The sequence below is a fragment of the Solanum pennellii genome, chromosome 5, assembly GCF_001406875.1.
Source record: "Solanum pennellii chromosome 5, SPENNV200".
Taxonomy (NCBI): Eukaryota; Viridiplantae; Streptophyta; class Magnoliopsida; order Solanales; family Solanaceae; genus Solanum; species Solanum pennellii.
The window spans coordinates 49911634-49925524 of record NC_028641.1 but is presented as its reverse complement, the minus strand read 5'-3'; the positions used below and the strand labels follow the sequence as shown (position 1 = coordinate 49925524).

At 35.7% G+C, this 13891-nt stretch overlaps 1 protein-coding gene across 1 annotated transcript in view; it reads right to left on the bottom strand.

The window, feature by feature from the left end:
* Positions 1-13679, bottom strand: part of LOC107019544 (ATP synthase subunit alpha, mitochondrial-like) — a 34897-nt gene extending 21218 nt beyond the window's left edge. Inside the window, exon 1 of the mRNA XM_015220006.1 lies at positions 13497-13679. Within this exon, the coding sequence (XP_015075492.1) occupies positions 13497-13679 (183 nt within the window). The remainder of the gene's footprint in view (positions 1-13496) is intronic.
* Positions 13680-13891: the final 212 nt, after the last annotated feature.

The window sequence follows — 13891 nt, the reverse complement described above, 5'->3', positions numbered from 1 at the left end:
TGGGCAATTTCCTTATGTCTTACTTAGGGGAGCCTTAGAATATCTTAGAATAGGAGTAGTTCATGTGCCATTTATGGGTTCACTGTAAGTATGCTCTTATGTTAAGAAAAACTGAAGTTTTACCTCATGTGCTAAATGATGATACTATATGATATTTTATAACTTAATTCATGAAATTTTTTTTAATCAAAATAGCACGACTTGTATGTTTCAACTAAATTGTCCCTTTTTGCATGATTTTGCATAATGTCATACTTATTACAATTTTTTTACTAGCCCCATACTTTTCTATACTCTATAAGTATAGGTTGGAGGCAAGTTGAAGGTTAGAAGGCAAGTTTGGGAATCGACTCTTTCAAGACTAAGTATGTCCTCATATATTTGAGGGCATAGTCCATGTTTCATTAGTTCTTCTTTAAGACTTGCATTAGAATATATATGTATTTCATTCTATGTAAAGAGTCGTGTCCCTAAGATTTTTAAGGTGTGTCTTTAAGATTGGCTTGTGACGACGAGACTTATTCCTTAGATTTTATAAAAGATGTTTGTTATTATTATATTCTTGTGAAAAGTTTTAATTCTACACTACTTTTCGTACTTTATGTAATGAATGATAGCTAAGAGGCTCGTGTAAGACCTCCGAGAGGTCATGCACGCCTTTTTCCAACCTAAGGGTTGCCCTAACTTCTAGGGTGCACTTGTGGGTCATTACAGATGTGCGCCATCTTTGGTGAGAACAAGAAGAGACGCCGCCCTCCTCTCCTCTGCACCCCTCTTCCCCCTCTCTCATGTCGCCCTTCTTTAACCCCTGACTGCTGCTCTTCCTCTCCTCTCCAGCGCTGATTCACTGGTGAACAACAACTTCAAACGGCGATCCACCAAGAATCAACGACTCTAAGCAGCAGCAGCTGGTGATAACAACCAGTAGCAGTCGCGAGAGCCGTAGAAGGCAAACCACTAGCAATCACATTTTAATCACATGGTAACTTTGATTTACCTCCTACAACCCTAGAATTTTAATTTTGTCTTGTTACATAATGAATGATCATTTTTATATGTAAAAAATAAATTGTTTAGGCAAAAATGGTTGATTGTTGGCATGACTAAACACACAACACAATACTTCAAAGCTCAACATGTTCTATTTGGAGTTGCTATATGTTTGTTTAATCATTCTTCCTCCACCTCAACCTACAAAAATTATTGACTATGTGTCTTTTATAAATGGTGTTTTTTTTTCAACTTTGAATATTGAAATATTAAGTATGTGTTAGCCTAAATCTTTTGTATGGATTGAGTCATAGTATATACAATCATAAATACATATTCTTCCTCCAATTAATTATTTAAGATGATATGCAATACTCTTTGCTTTTCTATTCTTTTCTTTTTTTGATATAAAAGATTAATAACAACATCAGTGGTATTTACATAAACTATGAGCATTTATTTTATTTTATTTTATTGGAAATGAGCAGTTATATGAGCTTTTAATTAACTTATAAAAACAACGATATATATATTTGAGTCAAGTGATGTAGAATGACTAGGGTAATGACAATCAATACAACAACTTGTTGCTGTAAAATGATTCAAAGAGCTTGAATGTATGATTAATATGTTTTGGACTTGGTTTGCAGTATTCATTTGTAGCAAGTATGTTATTATGTACATCATTTTCTTTGCTCTATTATCATAAACTGAGATAAGTTGATCACATCTTGACTATGTGATGACTGTAAACTTCATTTTTATTAGCCATAAAATTGTGTTACATGTGTAGTTTTTTAGTTCCACAGATGGGACTGAATTCAAGTTTGCATAAGGTTGAACTCTCTCACCATTTCTCGTCTCTTATAACATATAGGAACATTATATAGTCACAAAATCGATATAATGTTGCATGGTTGACAGTAACTTAACAAGATGAGATGGCTGGTAGACAAATAGAATAGTATTTCTCATTGTTGTTGACCATCTTGAGTCCATGTATAATTAACACAACATTATCCTTGTTCTAGTTAACGAAATCAATTTTTAAGAGGGCAATACTGCAACAGAGGATGGAATGGTTCTATGTGGTATGTCCTTGAACTTATTTTTTACCTGTTTTAAGTTTACACTTGTTGCAATGAATTTATATGTGAATAACTGGATAATTGATTTCAATCATTCTGGTCTTCAATTCTTGATGTGTTATTTATTCTGAAGGGTTGACGAAAATTTATTTGACAAAAAAATGTATATTATTTCACGGTAAACATTCATCTTTCGGGTTTTTCTAGGAAAATACTCCATCCTAGATCCTTCAGTAGTTTTCTTTATTTTGAATTCATTGAGTTACGTTTTTTTTTGAAATGGAACTATGAATTGGTTTTGCTCCACCATCATTGATATATATAAATTTAAATGTAATATAAGTTGACTAAAAAATTATTAGCACATTTAATTAAGCTAAAATGTTATGTGTTTCTGTATTTTTCTTCCATTATTATTTTATTCCTAATCGTAAATGTTTTCTCTTTATCTCAATTTATTACAGAAAAAATATGAAGAGATATTACAAGAAATAACAACCTCTCAATCTAATATTGATCAATGTGAAAAATACTACAAAGCTACCACTGGAGAAAAGAAGAGAAGAATATAGGGTTTTGGATCTAAAGAAAAAATTTACTACGTGGAGAATCTTTGTGCATTATCATCTGAAGAATATTTTGAACCTTCTAAATATTATTTTATATGAATTTTTATTATTTTATAGGTATTTAGTAACTGTATTTAATTTATTTCATCAGTGTATATTTAAAATAAATAAATGAAATAATTTTACAAGAAGAATGTGCTGACTCAAATAACAGAATATTTTGTGACGGATTAGTGAGAGAAGTTTCATCGCAAATTCATTTTAAATAAAAAATCAATTATGAAATTAGCAAGAGATATATAAGCATAGCGACAGACTAGTCTATCGCTAACAAGTGGCAAGTAAATCGCTCGTTTCTAAGGAGTCTCTAAATTTACGATGGAACTCATAATTTTCGTCGCTAAGAGATTACTAACGAGCGATATAATAACAACCAATGATTCATTGAGAATCCAATTTATCGATGGAATATCATAGATTAGCGATGGATTTTGTCAGTCTCTAAATGCTTAAATTTTGTATTGACCCCAACCCTACCGCCAAAAAGTCATCCGTATAGTGCAAGAGCGCTCACATTCTTTTGCTTACTCTTTCACTTTGATTTCTCAATCCGGCTCACTATCGTCTACGATTTGGACCTTTCTCCTGATTAGAAGTGGATTCAAACCACTAACACAAGGATTTTCAGTCCTTTTCTCTAACCAGCTGAGCTACGTGAACCACTTTCCTAAAGTCTATTTTCTTCATTGAAGAGCGCCCTGCCTTACCACTTGACTAGTAAGGGGAAAACCCTTTACTAAACTAAGAAAGTAGAATACATAGGCTTACTTTGCTTCTTCTTCAAGCTTTCAATATTGTTTCAGAGACACAAGACAAACCTAGAAAGAATTTTTTGTGCAAGTCATCTCGAGGCTTTCAAACGCATCCAACCAATTGGTATCTGGGAATCTCGCCGCCCTAAAACATCGTACCATTATTGGAATTGGAATCGGCCAAGACTTTTAGGATTCTACCTCCTCTCCTATTGATTTTTGTTGTTTTGTCACCTCGCTTCATTTGACTTTAAACTATGCAAATAAATAGGTGGGGCTTATCATTGCGTTAAGCTTTCTTGAAAGGGTATGGAGTGGATCCTCGTACCATACTCGAGCTTTGGATCAATTCCTTAGATCAATCTTTTCAAGATTAAAGTTTTTTGGATTGCAGCCAGGAGGAACATTGGAGCAACATTTCGAACTACTGCTGAATCCATGGGCGGGAAGGAGAGAATCAGGCAAATTGAAAGATCTTAGTAGCCAGAGGAAAAGAAAGCAAAAAATGATTTTCGTAGTAGCGGTGGGCAAAATGGGAGGTGTCTAATTTGTGAAAATGGGGTTGTGGGAGAGTAATACAAGCACTGTGCAACTAGGAAAAGTAACCCAAATGTTGCACCCTAGATAGCAGAATTCTAGTAGCCGAAAGCATAACCAACTTAGGATCTAGCCCGAGTAGTATAGGGCACGTGGAATTGCGTATGAATCAGCAAGGACCACCTTGCAAGGCTAAATACTTCTTGGTGACCAATAGAGAAGTAGTACCGTGAGGCTAAAGAACCTCAGGATATAAATAGAACATAAAAGCGTAAGCTCCCATGCAGAGTGAGGAGTCAGGGCTCTGACTGCGTGTGTGTTGAAGATTGAGACGAGGACTCATAGGCAGTGGCTTGGTTAAGGGAACCCACCAGAGCCGTAGTGAAAGCGAGTATTCATAGGGAAATTTTCACTACTTATGGTCCCGAACCTGGGTAATCTATACATGACCGGGATGAAGCTTGGGTAAACTAAGTAGAGGTCCGATCGACTACTGTTCAAGAATCTGCGGGTGAGTTCTGGTTAGGGTGAAATGTCACTCGCACCCAAAGCTAGGAGGTTCTCCACGAAATGTGTTGAGGCGTAGTAGTTGACTAGAAATGCAGGGGTAGAGCACGATTTCATTGCGGGCCGCGAGAGTGGTACACGAATTGAGACGAACTCTGAATACTGGACCTGACCTCAATATAATAGGGGGCAAGGTCGGCTTGGGGTTCCATGTGACTCGTGATGGGCATTTGATTATTCTAAGTCGAGATTGAGGTCTTCATATTGTCAAAAATTCAACATTCTTTCTTTGGTTAAATTTGTAGTTAATATGTTTTATACAAAACTAACCCATTCAACGATAGTAAAAAAATTTTTTAGAATAGAGGGAGCTACTTGTGAAGCTAAAGCAGCCATAACGGTGAAGTATCCTCACCTCTTTTCTTTGGATTCTATTCCAGCTTGAGGTAATAGTTCCTCTTCAATTTTTAGTCATTCATGCGCAATATAAGTCGTAGCAATATGTTCTTTAATTTTGTATTTGCATTTTCAGCATATTTGCATGTTGTTAGAACTTGGACCAATTAGAAATAAGGTTCCAGTGTTTAGTGGTAGAGTTTGCAGCTCTCTCCCTACATTTAATCTACTTTAGTCTTTATACGAGGATGAATGTTCAAAAGGGGGAGATATGTAACACCCCGTATGCTATAACTACCAAATTGCATATTGCAGATGGCACTGACGGGCACCACCCACGGATCGTAGGAGGACTGGTGGTCCGTTCTGTAGGTTTGTGTTGCACTGCATGAGACCCTTTCCCTAGACCCTCTAAAAATTTGGCCAAGAGTAGACCCATAGCCGGACATACAGACCGTAGGCTAGGCCTCGAACCGTAGTCCTGGTCTATTGTTGAGGCCCCAGATTTGAGTCCTCAACGGGTGGCCATCACGAACCATCGGTCGATCAACTGTCTGTCGGCCTCGTCAATCGGCGACGCCGACAACGGTTAAGTTAGTGATATTTTGGTCTTTTCGTTATTCATTGGACCCCTAAAACTATGTCGTTTAACCCCTAAACTACGTAATTTTGATCAGTTTTATCCTAGTAACTAAAATAAAATCTACCTAAGCACGTCATTCACCAAAAACATAGAAAATTAGAACGCTGAAGGAGAAAGAATCGACGAAGCCCTAGTCAAGGAGTGCAGCAGGTATCCATCATATTTAGCCCCGAAATCGAAAGATTGTCCTGCGAATTTCGTCTCTAGGTATATGGAATTTCACTTGTGGGTTCCTTTTGCCCAATAGGTTCTAGAATTTAGTCGGATTCTTGATTCGCTTCATATTACCTGGACCTAGGGTTTCAAGAATTTTAGTAGATTATTATTAATTAGTTACTTTAATGTTGATAATTGAGTTATCATAATTTTAGCATTTTTTGGCATAGATCCTTTCATAAATCCAGAACCCTATCTATGTAGTTATTTTAGATGATGAATTACACATGCTAGGTTAGATATTTAATTTATATGATGTTTATCGTGACCAACAACACTAACTACAGTTCGAGTGTCTATGATCAACGATAATATAGTAACCCAATTGAGTGTTGGGGTTCTGTCCTAATGGAGTGGTAGTGAAAAGTTTTATCGAATTAGAATTTCATTCTAATCAGTTGTAGCTAAGGAAATTTAAGAATAAAAAGATTATAAATTAAAGAGGGAGACACGAAAGTGTCAAATGTCAAAGTGGGGGTTGTCATAAATATAGTAAAAATAGCAAAAATAACAAGAAATCTAAGAAATGAGAGAGAGAATTCTTGGGATGTGACAACAATACAAGTTAATACAAATTATTGGGTACATGCTTTTGATAGAAAATTTGTATAAATATAGTGACTACTCTAAGCTTTAATTGGGAATAAGTTCTCTGTCGAGAAAGGTACCCCATTCAAAATGGATTCCTCTCAAGCACCCATTCACCATATGAAGAACAACGTACGCCTTACCCCAATTGGTTGTCAAGATATGGGACTAGGGCTCAACATCTTGGGTTGAACGTTATGTCTATACACTCCTTAGGCCATCAATCTAATGGCCTTGATTTTGCGACCTCTCTCTTGGTCAAGCAAAAAATACATGGGTGAAATTGTATTCTTTAACTACTAATACTTTAGATTAAACCACAACCACTAGATAAAATCACCATTAAACTACATCTAAGCTATCAACAAGCAAGACCCAACAATAATATTAACTCATATTTGCTAAATCACACCCCAAGAATGGGATTTTTAGCCACACATCACGAAATAAGAAATTATACCTTCAATGACATTGAAATCAAATGGGTATAGGAAAATAAGTCTTTATTTAATCAAAGGAAGAAGAATTGAGAAGACCCACTTCCGACTCGGGGAAGATGAAATCCTTCCATCATCAAGTCTTCCAAAAACCCTTACAAAACTTGAGAGTAAAAATATGAAAAGTACTAAGAAAATTAACTAATGTTTGTGTCTAATTCCTAACCCTACGAGAAATGATCCAACTCTCCTAAAAACTACTATTCTAATAGTATTTATAGCTTTCAAATATGTTTTGAGTCGGATCATTCGACGAGGTAAGTAGGAATTGCCAATCGACTCAAAGATTCGCCCATCGTCTAGTACATCACCTTTTTGTTCTTGTCCAAAAAATTTGTGTCCTGGATCATTGGGCGGTATAGTACTGCTCCGCAGAACTATTTAGCGAAGCGTCGACTACTCCTTTCTCCGTCAATTTGATCCTCTTCCTTCAGGGATCAACACACTAGAACAAAAGGTGAAGTGCATACCTTCGGTGATTCGCCAAGAGTACTTGGCAATTATCAGACTTCAGTTCCTTCATTCTTTTTCAGCCTTTTTGTCCCTTTATTGACATATTGTCCATGATTTCCTTAAATCTTCAAATATATGAAACTTAAGAATTTTTATCAGATATTGGGATAAATTACGCATTTGAGGACACTATTTCCATTAAAATATATTCATAAATGAGTTCAATCTGTGGACTCATAAATACCCACATCCTAAACTTTTATTTATCCTCAAGTTCAGTTTTTCAAATAGGATGTCTAAAATAGTGCTACACAAGACTCAATAATGAACAGACATAACAAGACACGAACTACTTATGAAAGGATCAATTGTGTACTCAAAAATTCAAGTGGTGACACACCATTATCAAAGTTTCTCAAGCTCGCATTACTTGCTTCAAATACAAGTTCACGCTCAAAAAAACATTCGGGTGTCATCACACGAATGATGATTTCATTTTTACACACAAGTGTATAATCAATTTAGAGTTTAGGAATCAGATACAATGCTCATATTCAAAAAGAGGGACACAGTGCATGCGTTCACCCATAGGCTTGCCCTTATTTTTAAGTCAACAATCGTTTCTGCTTTCTCAAGACCAAAAAGGTCTTTTCAAGGCTTGTAATGGGACTGAGTGCAAATGTATGGTCATTTAGGCTTAGTAACTAATGATCCTCATGAATTTTGGTACTCACAACACTCCATTTCTTGTCCTCCATTATAAATTTTTCTTCCGGTGCTTCAGACTCATCCCATTATTCATGTTCATGAATTCCTTGAAACCCCAAATTTCTTTTGTAGTTTTATCCTACAACCTTCTTTTTCATTATTTTATTTATCTTTCCTTTTATCTTTTTTTTATATGGAGGGTGTCCTTCCTTTGCGCTTTCATGTGTTAAGGTATACTTCTCTTGCACTTATTGACTTACCTTTTTCCTTTTCACCACACCCCCAACTTTAGCTTTTGGATTAAGTTGGTTATTCACTAAGCAAGTCATGAGGATTATAGGTAATGGATGAATAACGGTCTGGGTTTTATCAAGTTTCTTCCAAATAAAGGTAAAGTTCAAGGAGCGCTGAAGAGAGCTTCACACACTCACAAGGGAGGGTCACAAAAAAGGTATATGTCAAATTTGTTCACACTCTTTAGATTGGGGCTAAGATCATTTAAAGAGAAAGCATTACTTCATTGACTGGACTAATGGGAAAAATTCTAGGATTATTCGTGAATGGTTCATGGTAAGCTTATCACACTAGGCATCAACACTTAAGTCAACCAAAACATGTACTTTTTCTACTGTGCAACGGTCATCACAGAAGAATCAATTTGAAAAATGGCTACTCACAACGAGATTCAAAGTGTTCACATATTTGACAATATAACTTCATTTGGTCTCGTCGCAGATGCACATTCATGTTTGTTCGATTGTGGTCACTATTAAAGTCATTGGTATAGATTGAAACGAAGCTTTAAATTTGCAAGAGAACAACAACTTTCAACACAAGCGGTGGAAAACTGTTTTTGAAAAATAAAATTTCTTTGGAATTTTTGTCACGACTCGCACCTATACCCTAGAAGTTAGAGCATTCTAAGGTTGTGGCACGGCGTACTTGACCTATCTGTGGTCTTGTACAAGCCCTTTCATATCGTTCATCGCATATACACACATGAAAAGTACTGCAGAATTAAATTTTCCACAGCATTCGAATAGTCTTTCAAAAACTCTTTCATATAAAACTCATAGGAAATTAAGCCTCATTTCATCAAATCCTTGACACAAGAGTAATTGGGACACGGCCCATACAATAAAAATATAGTACTACTAATTATATTACAATCTTCAATAAAAGAAACCAAAGACATCTATGCCCTCGAGTCAAATGAGTTCATACTTCAACTTGCTTGAAAGATCCTATAATCCAAGCTCCGCTCTCAAAAGAACCTTTACCTATGAATCACTTTAGAGATAGATAAAAGCATGGACTTAGTAGAAACACATGTACTAAGTATGACATAATGCATAAAAATCATGGAAACTGACATTAAATGGAAATATGCATCTTTTGATTGAACTATCATAGTATAAGCATAAGAACCAAATTTAACAACTTAGAAAAACATAATATAACTCTTAACCATTTATCCACATTTTAAGGAACACTTTATAGTAAACTATATCACTGGTACAGTGAATTACCTCATTATTACAGTGAAGTTCCTCAACTTCACTTTGGACACTTTCTAGCATGCAATCTTATCACTAAAATCTATCCTAAGACTCACTTAAGTAATATAAAGAGAGACCGCCCATACACCCTTTCTAGGCAAACCTAAATGATCCTTCAGACCACTTATAAGGAGGTAAACACACTCACAATACACCCAGCACATAAACATGAGATTCTCCCACCAAAGGTGATTCTAAGGTTCACTTGAGTGAGTTGTGAAGTTACCGCCCTTACAATCCTTTCACACACACTTAAGAGATCTTATAGATTACCTAGGATAAGATCATTCTCACTTAATACGAAAACATACATATAAAATGACATTCTCCCTCCCAAAGGTTATCAAAAGACATACATAAGTAAATCAAGCAGATAATGTCCATTCTTGACCTGTCCAAGATTACGTAAATAATCCTTAAGGCTACCTAAGTTTGGATCATGCCTACTTAAACAACCAACTTTCCTAACTAGAGTCATTCTTAAGGCTTATCTAGGTAATATACGAAGTGACCTTCCTATGCCTCTTTCACACCTTAACTAGACAACCCTTAACAACTCTAGATAAGTACTTATTCATTTAACATACTTTTCTAACTTAAGTCATTACATTCATTAGTTCATTTAAAAGACATTCATCACATAAAGGACATTCAAGAAATGGTCTTGGAGTAGACTAGGGACTCTCACTTACATCTTTAAAGCCTATTGTGTAATGTCTATATAGCGTCCCATACCACTACATAAACTTCATCCGGAGTAGTAACCACTTGCCAATGGTAGAACTTGGACACATCCCATGTAGGCACATGGTTAAGAAATATGAAGGGTTTCTTTGCACTCTAGCCTCATCTTTTAATTAGAGACACTTCCCTTTGCATACTCACTCAGTGCTAGCCTTTGTTATCATAGAGTAATTCACATTATAAGATCATATGAAGAGGATCCATATCAGGTTCATAACCCAATGACATTCATGCTACCTAAGAGGTCCCTTATGGCAGCCTAACAATGGCGACAAAGATAACTTAATGACTTTCCTAAGGATGATACGATGTCGTTCCAGCCACTAACCTTAAGTCCATCATTCATACAAGAAGGATATTGTTACGACTTTCGACTTCAAGGTTCATAGCCTAACGACTAGGAATATGTTTCCACATAAAGGACCTTCTTATCAGCATTCAATGTATCATGTCATTCATACATACAAGACTAAGAGGTTTTAGCATCCTAAGTCAAGACATTTCATATTCACATTCATACATGTATCAAGTAAGGGACACAAGTCCACCACACAAGACATACCAATGACTTCACTTTATCACATATAGTATATCATTCTAGAAGCACATAGGAATAACCATTATCATCTATAAGTCATCCTATATACTACTATAACATCATCAATAAAACCATCATAGACTAATATAGTCAAGTAGGAATAATCATGCATCAACTCTAACACTACAAACATAAGGATATAGTCATAGTCTAACATGATCACCTTCAACAATAGAAGAACACATTCTTTCATCTTGATCACAAGTAGTGAATATGATCATACTTCACATTAATCCTTACACGATTAATCATAGTATATCAAGTAGTTGTTGACAAGGTGATGATCATCATATTAAATGAAGTAACGTCGACGAGGCCACATCATTTACTAGTAAAGCACATAGCACCGCCACCATAAGTACCAATAATAACATAATTCAATAGTTGCATTACATAATAAAGAGAATTAGGGAAGCGTACCGCCAATACATTAACACCTCTTTAATCCATAGCTAAAACATCCAATTCAATACCAAAAAGCCCTTACCCATGGACATGAGCATCAATTCAATACAAAAACTATAATACTCAATGAATATAGGTCAATTAAATATATATTTATCAATCCAAGACAACTACACTAGAATTCATAAGCATTATGACAATATCAATTAACCCATAAAGTAGTCAAAAACTACGGTTCATGGATTTCTTGGGTTCATAGGCTAATTATGTTAAAATCATATAATTAACAAAAATTCAATCAATATATAATGATTCAAATCCTTTAATGCAAGAACCCATGGATGGATCATAAAATTGGACAAGTTCATCATTGAGTTATGGTTAAAGCCCAAAATTCAAAGAGATTTCTAAAGTTTTCTTTTCAAGGATAAAAAAACCACCTCAATGATATTAGTCCAAGAAATTGATCAAGAATCACCACTCAAATCTCCAATCCAAGCTCTTCCTTGAGTTTTGGCTTCAATGGAGTTCTAGAGAATTTCTTAGAGATTTTGGGGTTCTTATTTTGAAGAATGAATTCATCTAGGTATTTAGGACTTATAAACCTCCTTAAAATACCCTTAAGTAACATCCCAAGCTCTTATTTAGACGTTGTGGATTTACCTATTCACCCCTTCACTTAACAATGAAGTTGCGCAGGTGATCGTCCAACCCACGACTGCCCATTGATGGGCGTTGGTCCACAAATAGACCGTCCTGGCTGTCCATCGATGGGTTAAGAGACTTGACAGTGGGATTTTAATCTCCCTAGGCTAATTCTTGGCCGACGAATCCAATTGATGGGGCGTCAAATGGCCAACAAACCGTGGTTTGGGACTGGCCTAGAGAGTCTTTGGCTCTAGGAAGGGTCCTTCCTCAAAGACCCTTGGTTTGTCCTTCGAGACTTTTACCTGGATGTTTCCAAGACGAATATATTCGTATACGAGTTTAGGACCTCCTACATCCATTTCATTTAAAACGAACACATAAAACTCAATGAAACATGTCAAGACACACAAGATCATTTCAATGCAAACCTTTCGAACGTCATGGATGTTCTAAGACATTTGAGATCCAAACTTCGTGAAACTTGGAACATTGACTATATACACTATAATTACTCGTATTAGGACCTCATAAGATCATAACACACTTTTATAAGCACACATGAGGCACATAGGTGACTTAGTCATCGAGTCTTAGTCGTCCCTTGACGTTTGATTTCCAATTCACTTAACACTATAGACACTGCCTCAATAACACATTATAAACCATTTTAGGACCTTATAACCTCATTACAAATATGTTAGGCTCTAGTTTCACCTATGCCATTTTTGAGGTGTCACATTCTCCCCCACTTGGACAACATTTGTCTTCGAATGACACTTGCCACTCTCTGAACACTTCCAAGAGAAAAGATTCAACTAGAAGATCATAACCATACCATATAACACATTATATAATACAAAAATCTATAAAAACATCAATTTCATATAATCAAGAGAATCACAACACAACAAGAAACTAGAATAAATTCTACAAATCATCACGCATAAAACTCACATCCTTCATTTCAAATAGCAAAAAAAAAACTCATTTTATATTCATTAACATGCTCATATACATCATTTCTAACCACCTTCCAAAATTTTCAACCAAACAAGGATTTAGTCAATTTTGTAAAAATGTTACAGTGAGAAGATTTTCCCTGGCAGCTTTACAGTGAATTATTAAACATTTTTCAAAAATGCAACCTTTAGGAAATTCATGATGGAAACATGCTTATATGCAATGTAAAATCATATATACATATATTACAACATAATCATAACTTCATAAAATACAGCATGGAAGGAATCAATGAAATTCAATTCCACAATACTACTAGACACCATGCACATGCAACATGCTTCTATGACTTTCTAGCCCATCTATTAACCATACTCCCACACTTAGAAGGAACTTATAACACTAAAGAGATAAATACAATAACTTACCATCATTATCATCACCCTCATACGGCTTTGATCCTCTAGTCCGGAGTGCATAGAAACGTCTCTTCTTTGGAGCATCATCTTTTGGAACATTAAAAGCAACTTGCTTACCATCTCTAGTAGGACAATCCCTCACTTTGTGTCCATATTTACCACATCCAAAGCAACTCCGGTACCCAATAGGCATTCCCCATAGTGCCTCTTCCCAGTATCACATGTAGTGTTGCCATTTTGAAAACCACCTCCTTTCTCCAATTTCACTTTAGCACCCAATAGGTTCTTCTTGACCTGAAACCTTCTTCTTGAAGCTAGGTTGACTTTGATCACTTGAACCATTTATTTTCAAGTTTCTACAAATCCTACTAAATTTAGACTACTCAATCGATTGAGCATAAACCAAGAGTCTAGATAGGGTCATATCATCATGGAGCATAGATGTACGACATTCTTCTATCACTATGTCGGCGACCCCGGCCACAAACCTACTCATTGCATCCCTAGGGTTAGACGCTAAGGACGGGGCATATCTAGACAACATAGAGAACTTC